The 17599-nt window shown below is 41.7% G+C and overlaps 1 protein-coding gene across 9 annotated transcripts in view; it reads left to right on the plus strand.

Moving 5' to 3' along the window:
- Positions 1–17599, plus strand: part of FAM13A (family with sequence similarity 13 member A) — a 135406-nt gene that overhangs the window by 78218 nt on the left and 39589 nt on the right. For 6 of the 9 annotated variants that reach the window (XM_074589593.1, XM_074589589.1, XM_074589591.1 and 3 more), the window contains 2 exons: positions 6299–6340; positions 16713–16757. In XM_074589593.1, the coding sequence (XP_074445694.1) occupies positions 6299–6340; positions 16713–16757 (87 nt within the window). The remainder of the gene's footprint in view (positions 1–6298; positions 6341–16712; positions 16758–17599) is intronic. The other 3 variants (XM_074589588.1, XM_074589592.1, XM_074589596.1) reach the window with 1 other exon arrangement.

Consider the following 17599-nt stretch of genomic DNA (forward strand, 5'->3'; position numbering starts at 1 on the left):
GTGAAGACTGGGGATAAATACCTGAAATGACATGTTGTGGTTTTGACTATAAAAGCTACTCTTCAGGGAAATTGCAAATGTTTGCATGGAATTAACTCTGGCAGAGAAATAGCTGTTAAACATTTGTTTCTTAGACAGTTACTATATAGTGCATTCCTCCTCCTTGCCCCTCTGATTAAGGGTATAGAGCAAGGGCGGTATTGCTCAACAGTTGATGGTAAGTGCTGACTTTTAATGATGACCATTGTATCACCATGGTGTTATCATGTTAGATTAAATTTATGGTTACTCTTGCGTCAAGGATGGTATTATTCTTTCTTCTTTTGCATAACATACCTCAATATTCTTGCTTTATTGGAGGAAGCAGCTTATATTGCCTGCTATGTCTCATTTGCAAAAACATTACCTTTTACCCACTGCTGTGAAACACAGACTATGAGTAAATCACTCTATTGAGAAAATAAGTATGCAATAAATTTTCACGAGCAGTTTCAATCTTGCATTTGTCACAAGCTTGAAATAACTTTTATGGGGAAATTACTTGGGGTGGGGGGAAAGAAGTGCTTAAAAATTTGTAAGACAAGATGTTCAGCAAAAAGCACTACTGTGGCCTCAAAATTGAGGCTTCCTTCAAGCTGTTCCTAGGGTTCTTAATGTTGAATGTCAGAATAAATAAACAATATTGTTAAAATTCCCTGCAATAGAAAAAATGGCACGTCTGTTAGTCCAAGGTGGCACAGTGATTCTAAATGGTGAGAAGAAAGCAAGAGAAAGGTAACTTTGAAGTCCAGTCAGCCAAGTTTAGTTTTCCTTCTCCTCTCCCCAAAAGCTGCGTTAACTTTTGATATCGTTAGTAATTTGGCGCCACTGAATTTTCAATGCCTTTTAGTTTGACTGCATTAAAATTAGAAGCAGCAATCTCATTGCCTGAAAAAAGTATTCTCACTGAAAAATAACTAATTTCTTTTGAAGTCCAGAATATCTGTGGTGGAATAGAAAGCAAGCCATTTCTTTATCTAACTTTTAAGGTCAGAACAAATAGAGCCTATGGCAAGGCATTAGGAAAACATGACCTTGGCTGAGCAGCATGACCCTGACAGTGTCTAGACCCTTCATCTCTGGTGCAAAATGTTGACATTTGAGTCAAAGTACATTTTCATGATTGTTAAAAAAAACCAAACAACCCAACTTTTTTTTTATTATTTTATTTAATCGACTAAATATCCCATTTAATTTTTGAAAAGAGATGTGGAATAGGAAAGCAGCGGTAGCTTTACAATGGGGGTTCTAGTGCCAGCAAGCCAGGACGGAAGGACTGCTGATCATTAAGTGCAAATAAAACAAGGGGGAAGGTCCCTGAGGCACCCTCTGACCTGGGGTGCCCATATACCATATGGGATCCCATATGCATGTAAATAATTCGGGAATTCTCCATCTAAGTGGATGTTTTACAGCTTCAGCTTTGGAACTGGCTCAGCAGCTCCCTTATTCTTTCTGAAAGGCAAGATAAGACATAAAATAAAAACACAAAAAAACAAAAAAGGGAAGACCATCCATGCGTATTTGAGAACGCGATGGGTGAACAGTTGTCTGTAACATTCCTGTTGCAAAAGGGGGAGGCAAAAAAATGTAACTGTGGTTCTGTAATGGAGATTTATCGTTTAACAGTTAGACTTCACCCAAGCTTTCCTATTTCCTTCTTTAGAGACAGAAAGGTTGCATTGCGTAAATGCTGTAAAATACATATGCCTGAAAATCCTAATACATGCTAAACTAACTGGTGGGCAACACTGGCGTTCCTTCCAGTCTGACAAAGTTTTTTGTTAGTTCAGTGGAGGTCACAAACATAATAATATTACTTCTTTAGCCGTAAAATAAAGTGAACAAGTTTTTTCCGTTTGGCTCATACTTGTTTTGGTTTTTAGCAAGAAGGAAGTGATCAGATACTTAGGTGTATCTGATCAGGAGCATGAGAAATTGCTCTCCCAAGTATTGCATGAAAGAACAATTCATTTCTGTTTAATCCCTTCCCTTAGAGGAACTATGTATGTGTTTGAGAAGAAAGAGACTGCTGTATTTTGCACTCACCTGCTTGGCCGGGTAATAAGTGATAGTTGAATAAATAACCAATTTTATTGTTATTTTTTAAGTTATTTCATTGTTTCAGTGCTTTCTGGGCATAAAGCATGTATAAAGCTGGACAAAAGTGTGAGGATTAAAAAAAACCAAAAAAACCCAACCAAAAAAACCCATAATTTACTACGAAATGTGCTTGCCTAATGGATAAATTCTTTGCTGGCAATGTAGAAATTTAAACAATATAAGAGATGTACATCCAAATGTCTTGTCCCCCCCATACTATGGACGGCTGACTTGGTTTGGCAGGTCACTGTGCTAGGTATTAGACTTTCCTTTCCATCTGCAAGGGTTGTATACCCCTTTAACCAAGGAGGAATTAAGCAGCCCAAGTACAGTACAGTTAAATGTTAAACATATCTTAATGACTTCTAGCATTTTCTTTTGGAAGGATACATGATAGAAGGGGCTTCCCAGCAATGCTAATAAACCCTTCAGTACAAGGTGTTTTAAAAACAAGTAAGCTGTTGGTTTTTAGTCAGCACAGTGTGAGTGATAGTGACAAAGAATCCTGTGTGGAAGGTTTTAAAACAATTTCTAGCCTGTTTGTTGTGTAATATCAACTGGTGATCATTTATGATTCATATCTTGTACATTTTTCTTGCTTGCCTGTCTCTTATATCCGAAACTATGTGATATGGTATACACAGGTTTAAAACCTCTCACACGCAATTTTCATTTGTTTTGTTAAACTAATCTGTGCTTGTGTGTATAATACTAGCACATCAGTTTATTACCTTAGACACGAATAATTCATTATTTCATAAAGCATTTTAATCAAAACAGAATCCTTACGCGCAAAGTGATTGCAGTAGGGCTTGGTGGTCTCACATGTAATTTGAGGGATTGTGAATTATGTGGAATAGCTAGTTTAAATCTCTTCATAATTTATACAGCTCATGTCTTTCAGCGTGCACAGATGAGTTGAATAAGGTGCGTGAAGTTAGGGAAAGACATTTGGGATACGTTGTTTTTAATGATACGGAGAAAATGGATAAAGTGCTTTATTCATGTGCAGGAGATCTTTTTAAAGTTAAAAGATTTTTATGGTTTTCTTAAAAGTCTGGATTTTGTACTAGTTAGCTTGGAGCTCTTCATCCCAGTTGCAACTACTCATCAGTACTGTGCGTGTAAAACTACAAAGCAGTATTGGATAAGAGAGTTTATGCACAGCTACCATTATTATTGACCATGTGAAATTTTGGAACATGGTGATCTAAATGAAACTGGTGTTTTGTTTCTGATTTCTCTAGAGCTTCTTTCTGCCCCGTTCCCAGCTAATGTTCTTAAAATATGTGTTTCTCCTGAGTTATTTTGTATGAGTGGATAATGTCTTTTTTGTACAGATATAGAGCTTGCTTGAACTTGTGGAGCAGCGGTTATACTTGGTATGGAAGAAAAGGAAGGAAATGCAAGAGGTTTCAGAGTCCCTGTTGAATACTACCTTTCCATCTGATCTGTTAAATCAACTAGTGGGAATATGAATATGAGAAAGTTATTTGGGCTTTTCAGTATCATTGTGCTTTGATGACTTGGAAGTTAATTACAAACCCTGAGATGAGAAAGGGTTTTTATGATGGAAAAGAAAGCATGTTTGGTGTGGCTTTGACAACTGCCACTCGTACACAAACCAGCATTTGGTGTTGTCATTTGAAGTTGCATTGATGCGCAGAAATCTTCATGGTGCTGTGAACTTTTCTCTATGTGAGAAAACATTTTTTCATGTTTTGCGTGTGCCACTGGGACTTGTTTGCCTTGAGATTACAAGTACAGCCATTAACGTAATGAACTGAATATAGCAAAAAACTTTACCAGCAGCTTTGTGAGCTTAAAGTAGCTTCTTTACGCTTTTATTTAAAAAGAAGTAAATTCTGTAAGTTCTAAATAAAGAGAGAACAAGCATGCAAGCTGAGACTGCATGGCATCAGGGGAGGAGGGAGCCTGCGTCTAGCAGAGGTTCTTACCTGTGCCTTTGTTGCAAGTCGTCTTCTGGGAAGGGCAATGATGGGCACTTCCATGTTTCCCTCTGCTTTTTCTAGGCTGTCTCAAAGCCATAGCAGTTTCTTGCAAAGACCCTTAGGGTGATGTTCAGCCCGCTTTGCACAGCTCCCTGCACTGACCAGGGCTGGGAGGAGGCCGGCAGCAGTGATCAGTGCTCCCGCAGCCATGGCCGACTGCAGCTTGCTCAAGCAGCTGAAGACAGGCTTGTGGAAGTGGCAGCAAAGTTTCCAGTAGCAGCTGGGCTCCCAGTCTTCTTGGGAAGCTGCTGAAAGCTGCCCAGTCAGTGTTGCGTTACAGAGGCGGTGTGAGTTTTGGCAGACAACGCTGATTTCAGAAGCAGCTTCTCTTCCGGTCCGTGGTATTTTGTGTTACCCTTCAATCAGTATTTCGGGCTTCCCACATGATGTGCTGGAAGGTCTTCTCTGTAGATGTCTGTAGTTGCCTCTTTATGAATCTCTGTGTACTGTAGTGGGGGGGTCAAAATGATGCAGAATTAAACCCCCGTGATTTTTTTTCTGGCTTGCTCATCTTTCTGTTTGTCCGCTTTCTGGCCTTTCTGACATCCTGCCTCTCTCCCTCATGCTTCTGTCCCCCAGCTGAATTTGGCACTTACATATTGTCGGATCTGTTATGACAGATCGAAATGGGCCACGGTGAAATCTGCCTCTGGCTATATTCAGTGGGAGCAGGGTGCTTACGTGGCTGCGGGCCAGTTCCAGCACCTCTTGCTGAGGGAGCTTCCTGCTGGCTCCGGTAGGAGCTGTAAAAGATACCTGTGAGTATTTCATCTCCTAGCTGCAAAACCCACGGAGGTGTTCCTTTCCCCTTTATTCTGTGCTTAGAGAGGCTTTTATAAACGAATAAACAAAATCCTTCAAAATTCAGTAGATAATTGGACTCAGGCTGGTGTTTCAAAAATTGTTCAGGCTTGATCTACTTCAGATCCCTCTTGAAAGTTGGTTGGGGCGTCGGGGCGATCAAAGCCCCCGAGTGACTTGAGTTTGAAGCTGAGCTCACCTTACCCAGAGCATTCTCCCATATTCTCTCATCTGAACAAGCCCAAAAGCGATGGATGCCTTCACAGGCTGGCAGTGCCCCAGGACCTGTTGCTGAGTACCTGTGGCAAATGGCTGAGTGCTGGCACGGTCCCAAGCTGCTGGAACAGTGGGAAAGCAGCAGGGAAATGCTTTGTTTCCAGCACTTGTGGGATATTATCTTTTCTCCTTTTGTTTGAAGTAATTTATGCAGCTTCCCATCTTTTCTGACGAACTTGCTGACCCAATTAAAAACGCCTTAGGGACGAATCAACCTCGGTGGCATTTCCTGAATGCTTGGAGGAAGATGTGTCCTGCTCTGGGAAGTTACAAGGCTTAAATGCCCTGCAAGACCGACCATTTATCTGGTTGGAATGACTAGCTGAAATTCGTTTGAACTCCTCCTTACAACAGCATGGTCTTAGCTTGACTTAAAACGTCAGTCCACCACACCTTTAAGCTTCAGAGCCCCGGTAGCTCGTTCTTACCCTTGTGCCAGCACAGGCATGATGAGTTGGACCAGGGAAATAGTCAGCCACACACCAGGTCAGTTGACCACTGAAACACCGTTTTTCCAGGGGAGCACCACACCAACCGATGTCAGCCCCTGATCTTAAGCCTAGGGAGATTTCAGCATAGTCTAATCGGCTTTCCACAGGAGCAGTAAAACTGGGGAATTCCTAGCCTCATGCATATACCCATGGCTATTTCCTTTGGTCTCTCAAGATATCATTTGGGTTTTTATCAACTTTTGCTTTAATAGGCAGGTTGTTTAATTCTGGAACAGGAGACGGCAAAAAGCTCTGGTGGTTTTGCTGGCAAAATACTTTATTGTTGCTATGGGAATAGTCCTGGCACTGCTGCAGAGCCGGAGTGACTCCTGGCTGTCTAGCAGGAGATCTGTTACACCACATTTGTGGATACTGAGAAATGAGTTGGATTCTCGGGATTTAAGGAATGTAAGATAGAGCTCTCTTCCATGAGTACAACCAGAGGGCAGAACCTCTGTAACAGGTGTACTGTTTCACTTTTGTTATCTCTACTTCTGAAGAGTATCTTGCTGTAAATGAACTGCAAATACAAGACAGAGCTGCATACTAACTTTAAAAATTATGTTTTGTTTTTAGCTCCCAAGAAGATGAGCGGCCTATGTCACCCTTCTATGTGAGGTATTTACTCAATTGTTTTAATTTATTATCTTTCTGTGCGGGATAAATTTGTTATTGGAATTAAATGTGGGAAGTGATGCCAGAAATGTTGAACAGACTGCAATCAAACTGAAGATTAATGTTAAGTTCGTAATAATTGCTCAGCTAGGGAGATGAATGAGTCTTCAGAGATACAAACTGTCGAAATTTTTTTGTATTTAGAGATGAGGCTCAGGGTTTAATGCCAGTCTTGTAAATTCTAAATATAAGATGGACGTTCGTTTCTTCTTTTCTTCAGTTCATTATGTAGCTTAGATGCCCATCATGAGTAGTTTATAATCTGTGAGCACAGGAGAGATTTCTGCCACGAGCTTTGAGGAACTGGCAGCGTGTGCTGCTCAGAAAGAAACCAGGAACCAGATGGTGAGTCAGCAGCCCATGCAGCAACTGCTCCTCTGCTGCAGCCCAGAGAAGCAGGAGAGTGCCTGGGACCCCAGCCCGCCTGCCTGCAGGGAATCGCCCTTGCGCTGCATTTGGACAAACTGCGTTTCTTGTTTTGCCAACTGGAGGGCAAAGTCACTGCTTGTAAAAGTGGCCTAATTCTGTTGACATCAGTGAAAGTTTGGTCTGCTTGCTTCAGTAGCAGGCTCAGTTCCAGTGTTTTCATTAGTACTTAGTGGAAGAACAGGAGCCAGGGCAATTAACAGCGAAGGGCTGCAGAAGAGGAAGGGCCAGATATTATAATTGGGTTCTTTGATCTCTGTGGAGTTTAAACAAATAAAAAGAAATCCCTGTGGTGCTTTTTGTGAGAGCAGCGATATTTGGAGTTCTTACACTGATCTCTTCAATTTGTTAAGTCTCTTGCATGTATTCCTATTTATCTTTGTAGCTTGGGTTTTTTCTTAGAGAATTTTTCTGATAAACTACAGAAGCTGTGCATTTCATGCATACTCTTAATATGGAGACTTGCATTAAAACGGTGCAGAAATGTGGGTCAGTGAACTGTTCATGGTCTAGCCTGGTTGCATGGTCTTGTCTGCCTTCCTGTTGATTCACTATCATTCCTTGCAGTGTATTTGTGCAGATGTTGCCTCATCTGTGCTTCAGAAGCTCCAAACTATCTGAGGAGGTTCTACCTTTTCCTTTGGGAGATTATTTTGTAGCTGCATACATTCTTCTGTCACAAGTTTTCCCAGTTTAAACACTCATCCCATCTTTCTGTTGAAAATAGTCCCCCTCTTTCTTTTTCTTTCTGGCTAAATGTGACCTTCAAATGATTGTAGGTTTTCATTACATTACCATTTGTCTTACTGCTTAAAACTGTCCTTCCAAGCCCTTTCCTTGATCATGGAAAAATGATCCATGAAGGAGATTCTCTTCAGCTGACCTTGTCCAGATTGCTGAGGAGACAGGGAGCAAGGAGCAGACCTGAGGAAACTAGTGTCAAAGCAGGACATTTTTGAGAGAGAGGAAGCAGGTTTGGACATCTTAAATAGAGACATGGGCATATTTTAACACGGAACAAAGAATGAGTGTGTCCATTAGAATGAAGGAATGGCTTTCCATGGGAACATGTCTTGCAAACAGGAAGGGAACAGTCAGGAATAAAGACATAGTTGGAAAGTAAAGAAATGGCTTGTAGGAGCAGAGAGAGAGCAGCACACCTTGCAACCTAAGGCTTCATGCCAAGCTTGCGTCTTTTGTAACATTGCTGAGACACAATTACTTGTAAATAAAGCTAACAGCTTGTAAGTCTTGCTGCTATTTATCACACATCAAAAATGTGTGCTCCTGAGGTCAGTTGCCAAGTGCAGTTAATTTGGCAGGAGAGCCGGTGCTGGCTGGGCAATTCGTGGTGCTTCAACAACTGAGAACTTGAGTGGGTGGCCAGTTTTTTCTGTGCAACTTTGAATATTCTAATTGTTGCCCCAGAGCTGCGCGTGACATATGTAGGAATTGCGTTTCACACCATGGAAAAGGAAGGGGAGACTTTCAACTTTAGCCGTTTGATGGTCAAGTCTATTTGTATTGCTACTAGCCACGCTTACATAGCCTGAAATACCGTTCAAGTAGTCCTTCAAGTGAATCATGAATGTGTATGTACAAAGCAGTCGCTGCTGCGTTTATACAGCAGTTCCATACAGATAATTATGCAACAAGTTAATTAAATGGGAACAAGAGCTCTTTAGCTTCCAAACACTGCATAATGCTTGGCTTTTGCCAGACTGAAGGAGCCATTGTGTCCCTTCGTAAACCAGTTTTGGTTGGATCAAACCAGAGACTTGATTCTTCCGTGCTGTACCATGCCAGCTAGCAATGAAGATGTTTCCCTGGATGTTATTTTTAACAATGAGGCAAATGCTCAAGGTCTTAACTTCAAGTCAGAACTGTCAGAATGCCACCAATACGCTATTTCCTAAAATGGGACTGATTTAGGGTTGTGGATTTGTTTGGGGTTTTTTTCTTTAGACATTGGGCAAGTCATGGCCAAGTATAGAATTAATCACCACTGGTGATCTGTAAGGGAATAAGCAGTCAATGGTATGAGAATAAGTGGTAAATGAGGCAAAACGTGAAATAGGTTTGTCAAGAGAGGTGATACTGGTACAACCAAATTATTTTTTATAAGACTTCCCAGAGAGAGGAAGGAAAGGAATATACCTAATCTGTCTGATGTCAGCAAAATGCTTTAGTTGTGCCATCTGGATGGAAAAAATGAGCATTAGTAACTAGAGCTTAAAGATGGGTAGGGAGGGGGTGAGACCTATAGGTATTGCTGGTAAGAGAGGAAGGAGATTGCTAGTGAAACTCAGTAAGTGTCATGGACTTTTTTTCTTTCGTAGGCACTGGCATAATAAAATAGAATCATGCTTATAAATTTGACTGAAGCAGAAATTTAGGAGGGGTGAATGGGATGGGGGTGTCTTCTGGGAGAAAATATGTGACAGTGAGATATGATATAGGATGACTGAGATAGATACAGATCTATATAAAGATAAGCATGAAATACGAAATACAGGATGAAAAATAATAACATAGGTAATAAAGTCATACATCTCAGGACTAATAATGAAAATTCATGATGTGAAAGGGGAGTTCCTCGCATATGGAAATGCCAGGGAAGAAAAGGACGTGGTAATACTTGTTCATGGAGAGATGGAAGGGGGGCATGGGATGAAAATATTCAAGTTGAAGTAATTACATGACAATGGATATATGAAGTATTTTCAGTATACTTAGAGGAAGCATGGATGTCTTTGTACAAGAATCAGATGAGGCCTCATACAGTTTCAGTAACTTGTTCAAATGGCGTTAGATTTGTGAAGGTGATTAAAGAAGTGGGCAGATCCTGTTACAAGATGAAGAAAAGAGTAGGGAAGGCTTATTTAGCATAAGAAATGAACCAGAGAACACGTTCCCTCTGGGTTTTAGACAGGGGAGAGATTGTTTATGTTAAGTAACAATACCTGATGCAAGAGAAAACATATACAAACAGGCTATGAATAAATTTGGGCAGAAAATTAATGGTAGCTGGAGCCCTCTTTTGTTGGTGATTGCAAGGATGAGGCATGCTTGACCAGTTTGTGAGATCTGGGGTTTGAATCCATTCACCTGCTGCTGACCAGGATTATCCTCTCCCTCTCTGTATTCCTTGGTAAGACAATTTGTTGACTCAGCTGGGCTCAATACCAGCCAAGGAGATTTCTGCACTGTTAAAAGAAGAGGAAAACCTTGCTGGGTGATTGATTGTTCTAGGGAGTTGTGCCTGAAGGGCATTTTTGTTCCAAAACTTTTTGTAACGAAACCTTGTGGTAAAGGGAGTTGAGATTTGTTAAAAAATTTGTAGTGCTGCTCCTTGAATAATTCTGTAATGAGACTATGCATACCAGCTGTACTGAGTAATCAGTACTGAGAAACAGCGTGCAGTTTCAGGTAATGAAGCAGCATCTGGCAACGGCAATTCCCTGTAAGCACACTTCTCAATGTGTGCAATGGGTTTTTAGAAGACAAGGAATCTGCAGACGTGCTTCATGCTGGCGTATGTGCTTTAGGTTTGACGTTAGTCACGTAAATGGTTTCAGAGGAGTTTCCTGATGATTACATCCTGAGATAAACCAGAGTGATATTACAGGGGAAAAAAAGCAAAAGCTTTGTAGCGTGGAGCTTCTTGTTAACCTGCAGAGCATTAAACTGAAATTGGGATTAGAGCTGACATCACAAGCAATGCCAAAAATTGCATTAGATACACACGAGTACAGGGCAAGGTGTTGGACAGTTTCGCCTGTTTTGGTACTTCTCTTCTCTTGAAGTACTGATATCCTGTTGGCAGTATTCAATACAGCCGACTGTTTCTCCTTTCAACAGTTGTGATCTGAGACAACTCTTCTTATATAACACAAGCCAAATATTCTTAGCCTATAGTATAATTGGGTAAGGTGTTTTATTCTATTTGTTCTCGGGTCAATTTTCTGAAGAAACTGAAAAAATCTTGCTGTAGGTTTTGCACCTGCTCAGAAATTTGCCTGGCCACCTTCCCACTGAACGCTTCCTCCTCAGTGTGGGACATGCCTTAAGAACTCCTGGGGCCCACAGGAGTGCTGGGCCCTTTTATGAGTCATGATTATGTTGCGTGACGCACGTTAATGTCCTGCGTCACATCAGCACTGAAACAAAATAGACACCAGGGTGCTGGGTGCCCCTGCTCGCAGTGTCCAGCTACTGTGCTGGTCTGAGGAGCGTTTCCCTTCTCTTGAAGAGGAACCTGCACAGACACAGCCATCCAAATTCACCCGGCTAAATTGTGTGGCATGTATGAATCCCTTCCAGGGTTGTCTCTGCTCCAAGCAGTAGGTGTCAGTGTGCACCCATCATACAGGGTGATCCCAGCGCAAGTGAAAAACAGCAGGAATCCTGAAGAAAACAAGACAATTGCTTTTAGTGGGGTTAGTTTTCTGCATAGTAAGAAGGCAGCATCAAATATAATGTACCACATTTAAAGGAAGGATAATTGGATCTGAGCTTGTGAAGGTGCGATGGTGCTGAGAAAACATTTGACAGTGTGTCCTCTGTGTGATGGGACATCCCAGTAACTAAGAGCACATCTCTCTATTTTTAAACTCAATATTTTCCCATTTTATATGCAGACACAATCCTTCTCTTTGGTAAGTGTGTGTCAAATGAAGTAGTTGTCTTAAAATAGATCCCATGTGAGTCTGCCGTATTGCATGTTGCAGTGTGCAACAGTTGAGGAGAGTGAACAGTGTTTAGACTATATAAATGCCTATGAAAAAGGAATTTCCTAGGTCACAGGTTGGAATAATATATTCAGGAGGACTTCAGAAATTTCCCATCTGAAATGTCAAAGCCATTTAAACGTCCCCTACCTTACTGGAATGATAAAATGGTAAAAAGTTTTTGCATCTATTGAGGCTTTCTTACTGTTGTGCTTGGCTTTAAAAAAAAAAAAAAAAAAGAAAAAGAAAAAAAAAAAGCTTTGCTTCTTGAATAAAGCAGATTGGTTGTAAATAAATCTCAGCAATGATTGGCCTTAGTTCCAGACTGCAAGTATAGCTTATGATTTATGCCATTAAGTATGGTCAGGGGTTAATTCATTGACTTCATAAATAAAAACCCAATCTGGGAAAATACTATGACAGTAAGTCAGTTTTCTCTGGTTGATGTTTTTACATTGCTCTTTTAATACATTTTGCTCAATAGTGCCTTGAATGAAAAAAAAACAGGAGAGGAGGTTTGATATCCAACTCAGTTCTTTGCCTGCTGTCACAAGATGCCCATCGCAAACCGAACAGGGTGCAGGTATTGCATAAGATAATTCTCACTCAAATGCATATTTTTTAAACATAGAATACTAGCTAGAGGGGGCAGGGGAGATTTAATGTTCTTAAAGGTGATGGAAAATGCTACCTTCCTGTACTTTAGGTTGGAAAGAAATGGGAGAAGAGGCTATGCAGTAAGAGTTTACCTTATGTGTGAAGCAAGACATTATCCAGGGCTGATGGGGCACCTCTGAAAGTGAGAAAAAGACTTTGGTAAACAAGTTAGACAACACTGGGAAGTGCTAGAGGTTAGACTTCCCAAAAGGAAAAGCTCCAGGGTTATAAGAAGCCAGTTCAAAAGTTTATAGCACTTAAAACAGCTGTGTGCCTTGGTGCAGGTTTTGTGGCTGGCTCTCTGAAAGTAAAAGTCCCCAGCACTGGGAAACTCTCCTGCTGCTTTCTGTCACCTGAGGAGAACCTTTAATTTCTACTGAAAGTCGCTATTTCTCAGCGTGCTCCGCAGCAGCTGCATAATTTAATAAAGATAATCTAGCTGTGGAGATAATTGAGTGTATGTATCGATGAAATGGAGCAGACGTGAGGAGAAAATAATTAACCGAAGCAGAACATGAGTTCCTGTTGTCCGGATGATTTCTGGGCACGGCTTGCCTCGCCTGCTCCATGAAGCATAAATCCAACAGCAGAGCGACTTTTGCCACCCAAGAAGTTTGGAAAACCCCGCAGGATTCACCCCGCCTGCCTGACTGCTTTTCTGGGCTGTGAAATCCCTACAGGGCTGTGCCTTTCCCGGAGTTTGCTAACGCGCTCCACCACCTCCCACTCTGTCCCTGCACAGCCTCAAATCCTGAAGCCACTGTATAACTCTCTCCCCTCCACCGTTTGTTTTGGATGTGAACTTCCTCAACATAAAAAAGGTTGGTGCAGAGTAAATCAAGCAATTTAGCAATGCATTTAAGTTAAGCTTCAAAATGAAATAGCAAGGAAAGCTGCCGATAGTGGAATTAAAAGAAATTTAGGGTATCTGGAAAAAAACGATCATTTAAAATCTCCATCTTACTGAGAAGGGAGTATTAATCCTAATCGCTCTCTACAACTACCTGAAAGGAGGTTGCAGGTGGGGGTCGGTCTCTTCTCCCAAGTAACAGGCGATAGGACAAGAGGAAACGGCATCAAGTTGTGCCAGGGGAGGTTTAGATTGGATATTAGGAAAAATTTTTACACTGGAAAGGTTATTAAGCATTGGAACAGGCTGCCCAGGGAAGTGCTTGAGGCACCATCCCTGGAGGTATTTAAAGGACGGGTAGACATAGTGCTTAGAGATACGGTTTAGTGATGGTTTTTGTCAGTGTTAGGCTGATGGTTGGACTCGATGATCTGAAAGGTCCCTTCCAACCTAGGCACGTCTGTGATTCTATAAGAGAGCATTAAAATATCACATGGTTAAGAATAAAGTTATATGCAGTATACAAGGAAGCCATATTTAGAAGGGAAATACAATAAAATCAGAATGTCAGGGCTTAATTTTGTAGTCATCCACTAAGCTCGCATGTAGATGTATACATATTTCCTTGTTATTTGTCAGTAGTTTGAAAATCACCGTATTACTGGCTCTCTGACAGAATCTGTAGTCTGAGTAGGGCTTTTCTAAATACCACAAAGTAACTGTTACACATTATGAATTAGCAAGGTTAACACACTTAAAACTGAATTGGTATTAGTAAAGCACACAGTCAACTGAGAATTAGACAACTACAGAATGTATTGGGAAGGGGAGGGGTGTATGAAAATTTTTGGCATTTTACTTCAATACTTCTTCAGCTTTATCTCGTTTCTTCTTTTTACTACTTTTTGTGTAAAGAAGCTGGTGTGTTTTCAATAGTGATGCGAGTGGTTTGCAGATAGTGACTGTTGGCCTTGAACACCTCAGGTGGAGTTAACAGCGTGAAGCCTTACACGTACAGTATCTAGCCTTTCATTAGGTTTATGTGAAACAGGAGTTTGCATTTTTGCACGGTATTAATCCTGTTGGAAATAGAGGGAAGAGCTGCTTCCTGAGGTTTTCTTTCTTGTCTGATAGGTAGATATACCTACATCCTAAGGATGTTTAAAAAAAACCTAGAATCCAGAGAGTCCTTTCTCCCTCTCCATGACCACTTCCCTGACATAAAAACAGAGAAGAAAGGTGTGATGTGAAAGACACCCCGGCTCAGTATGGATTGCATGTAAATATTCCAGAAAGTTCATACAATATTAACTTGCTTCCACACGTGTAGGAACGGTAGCCAGCGCATGAATTGTATCTTACAATGTGGTTTAGCCTACCACAGTAGCATCTTGCTTGCTCATCCATCTCGCATGGGAGGCCAGGTCTTAAAAAACAGTTTGGGGCTGGAAGGAGGCCAAATAGTTTATGTAAGTGAACAGGAAAGCAAGTATGGTGCTTGAAATGTGCACTTCAAATTGCAAAGCCATCTGGTAGTTAATAGTCAAGATATTATGTATGGGAAGAGAGGGATCTTGCAAATTATTTTTTTTCCTATATGTAGGTTGCATGTCTGTAATAATAAATACTTGTTTGTATGTCTTCTGTTCATTAAATCATCTGAATGGCACAGCTGCTCAGGTGCTGTGCAGGTACTGGGGGGTATACTGGCAAATCCACAACAGCTTCCGTGCTGTGCCAGCGCTGCAGGGACCTGTGCGGGGGCTGGAGGTGAGCACCCAGTGAAGCCGGGACTGTATGGGATGTGCGTGTGGGTAGGGCACGCTGCTGTGCCTGCACCAAGGTGAACGCACTGGCTCAGCCAGAGGAAGCTGAAGCGTATTGTGAGTCTGATCTGCAGATGGGTGTTTATGGGGTTTGTACTTCACTACAGGAGTTAGGCTGGTTTGTTGGTTTTGTTAAACTGGCTGTAGTGGCACCTTGTTTACCTTTCTTGTCCTCTTGTTGCTTGCCTTCCACCACAAGTGACACTCAAACCCAGCAAAGCCACAGAGTGGTTATCATCTGAGAGTGCCGCAGCTCCTTAGCTAGTGCTACATCTGTACGGGGAAATGCAAAATCATAGAATGGTTTCTGTTGGAAGGGAGCTTAAAGATCATCTAGTTCCACCCTCCCTACCGTGGGCAGGGACACCTTCCACTAGACCAGGTTGCCCAAAGCCCCATCCAGCCTGGCCTTGAACACTTCCAGGGACGGGGCATCCACAGCTTCCCTGGGCAACCTGTGCCAGTGTCTCACCATCCTCACAGTAAAGAATTTCTTCCTAATATCTAGTTGAAATCTCCCCTCTTTCAGTTTAAAACCGTTACCACTTGTCCTATTGCTCCACTCCCTGATAAAGAGTCCTTCCCCATCTTTCCTGTAGACCCCCTTTAGGTACTGGAAGAGACTATAAGGTCTCCCCAGAGCCTTCTCTTCTCCAGGCTGAACAACCCCAACTCTCTCAGCCTGTCTTCAAAGGAGAGGTGCTCCAGCCCTCTGATCTTCTTTGTGGCCCTCCTCTGGGCCTGCTCCAACAGGTCCATGTCCTTCTCGTGCTTTGAGGGAAGCAGAGAAGAAACCTTTGGTTAGTTAACGGATGTCGTCTGTTGTTGGTGGTTCTGCATTGAAACTGTTCGGGAGAAACTGGTAAAGACTGAAGGTGATAAATGTCAGTTTTGGCAGGAAGCACACCTTGCATCCAGCCTGTCTTATACCCTGGCCACACAGTGCCATTTTATTGGGATATGTCAGCCAATTGTACAGCTCCTTCCTCTGCTGATACAGGGATAAATCCAAGTGAAACCCCTAGGCCTGTAATTTATTTGACTTAAAAGAAGATCACAGGAGTGACGAAGAGGCAGGAAGTATCACCTTATCTGCAGAGCCGAGTCAGCGTGGGGGAAGAGCGGACAGGATGGGACTCAGCTTGGCCAGGTTGAATCTAGCCCTGTGCAGAGGGAGGAAAGCAGTGACAGCTGTGTGTGGTGGCACGTCAGCTTGTTTGCAAGGGCTTTAAACAGCAAGCAATGGCACCTACAATCGTGTCAGCTATTCCTGAGCCTGAAAACAGACTGAGAGAAAAGGGAGAGAAGAGAGCATACGTTTTATTTTTAAAAATGTGAAGCAAAAAACATGAACATCAGAGAGTGGCAGAAGAAGAACTGTGCAAAGCCTGTGTTTTACCTTTGTCCTTCATTAAGATTTAAAGATTCTTAAATATTAAGTCCCCTTTCACAGTGTATACACTTTCAAGTGGGCCTCAAAAGGCAAGGACTTTTGTGATGAGGCTAAAACAACCTGCAGCAGCGGAAAGCTCAGAAGAAAGCAAAAAAAAATATGCAACATGCTGAAGTTGAAATACTTTCCGTTAGACTTTGGCCTACTGGAAGGAAGTGACAGGGAAATTAATTCTTGAGGATAGTGGCATTGTCAAAATGCTCCACGTCACCGTGGGAGAGAAAATTCCTTAAGGGAAAAGCTTGTGGCATGTGCATGCAATTGTTGAGGCAGCTCAGACCTTTAAATTGTAGTGCTGCAAAGAACAAAGGTTTTTAAGACCTTACTGTGATAATTAGATCTAACTTTATCCTCTTTTTTTTCTTTTACACAGTGCCCACGTATCACAAGTCAGTAGCAACATTCCTGCTACAGGAGAGTAAGTGTCTCTTTTACAATTTTGTAGCTACTTTTTTTGCATATTGGAGCTTTTTAAATGAGCTGGTTATTCTTTGATTTCTCTTTAAGGATTTTTCTTGCACAAACAAAAAAAAGACAGTGTTTCCCAAACCAAAGCTTCTGCAATGATAATAAATCATTTCCTCTTGAAAAATTCCCAGACCTTTGGTTCTTTCCTTGCACTGTGCCTGCAATGTTTTGGTTAGGCAGAACTTGCATATTTAGAGAAATCATTCGCACCGCGTCATCTTCTTGCTCTTGTTTGTGCCCTGTTGCATCCCAGCAGAGGATGGGGCTTGACCCCACTACCATAACTGGGAGCAGCTAAGCTAACGAGTTGGCTCCCTTGCCGGAGCTGGAAATTCCCAATGGCTGATGGGTTTGTAGAACTGATTCCTGTCAATATGTGAAACACAGACATACTTGCCAAGTTAAACCATGGGGGTTTTTGCACTTGCTAAGATCTTTTGACTTTTTCAGGAACCGCAGTCTCAGCAGACTTACAACTATAGCATCTTAGCAACAACTTTTGTAAATTCTCTGGAGAAGTCAGCCCAGGTACACGTTCCCAACTTAAAGCTACTCATTTGAAAATTAACCAGCAAATCCTGCAAATAATCTTCTTTATTATGGAAAAAGCACTAGGAGCTATGTATGGACTTTGGAAAGGAGTGTTTGAAAAACTCATTCTTCAGCAGACTACTTAAAGCATTGCAAGAAACAGGGATGTACAAAAATGTGTTTCCAAATGATCTTTTTGCAAAAAAAAAATAATTTAGATTTTGCCCATAAAAACTTCCTCTGATTAAGCAAGCAAGGAAG

Source organism: Larus michahellis, chromosome 5 (assembly GCF_964199755.1).
Source record: "Larus michahellis chromosome 5, bLarMic1.1, whole genome shotgun sequence".
Taxonomy (NCBI): domain Eukaryota; kingdom Metazoa; phylum Chordata; class Aves; order Charadriiformes; family Laridae; genus Larus; species Larus michahellis.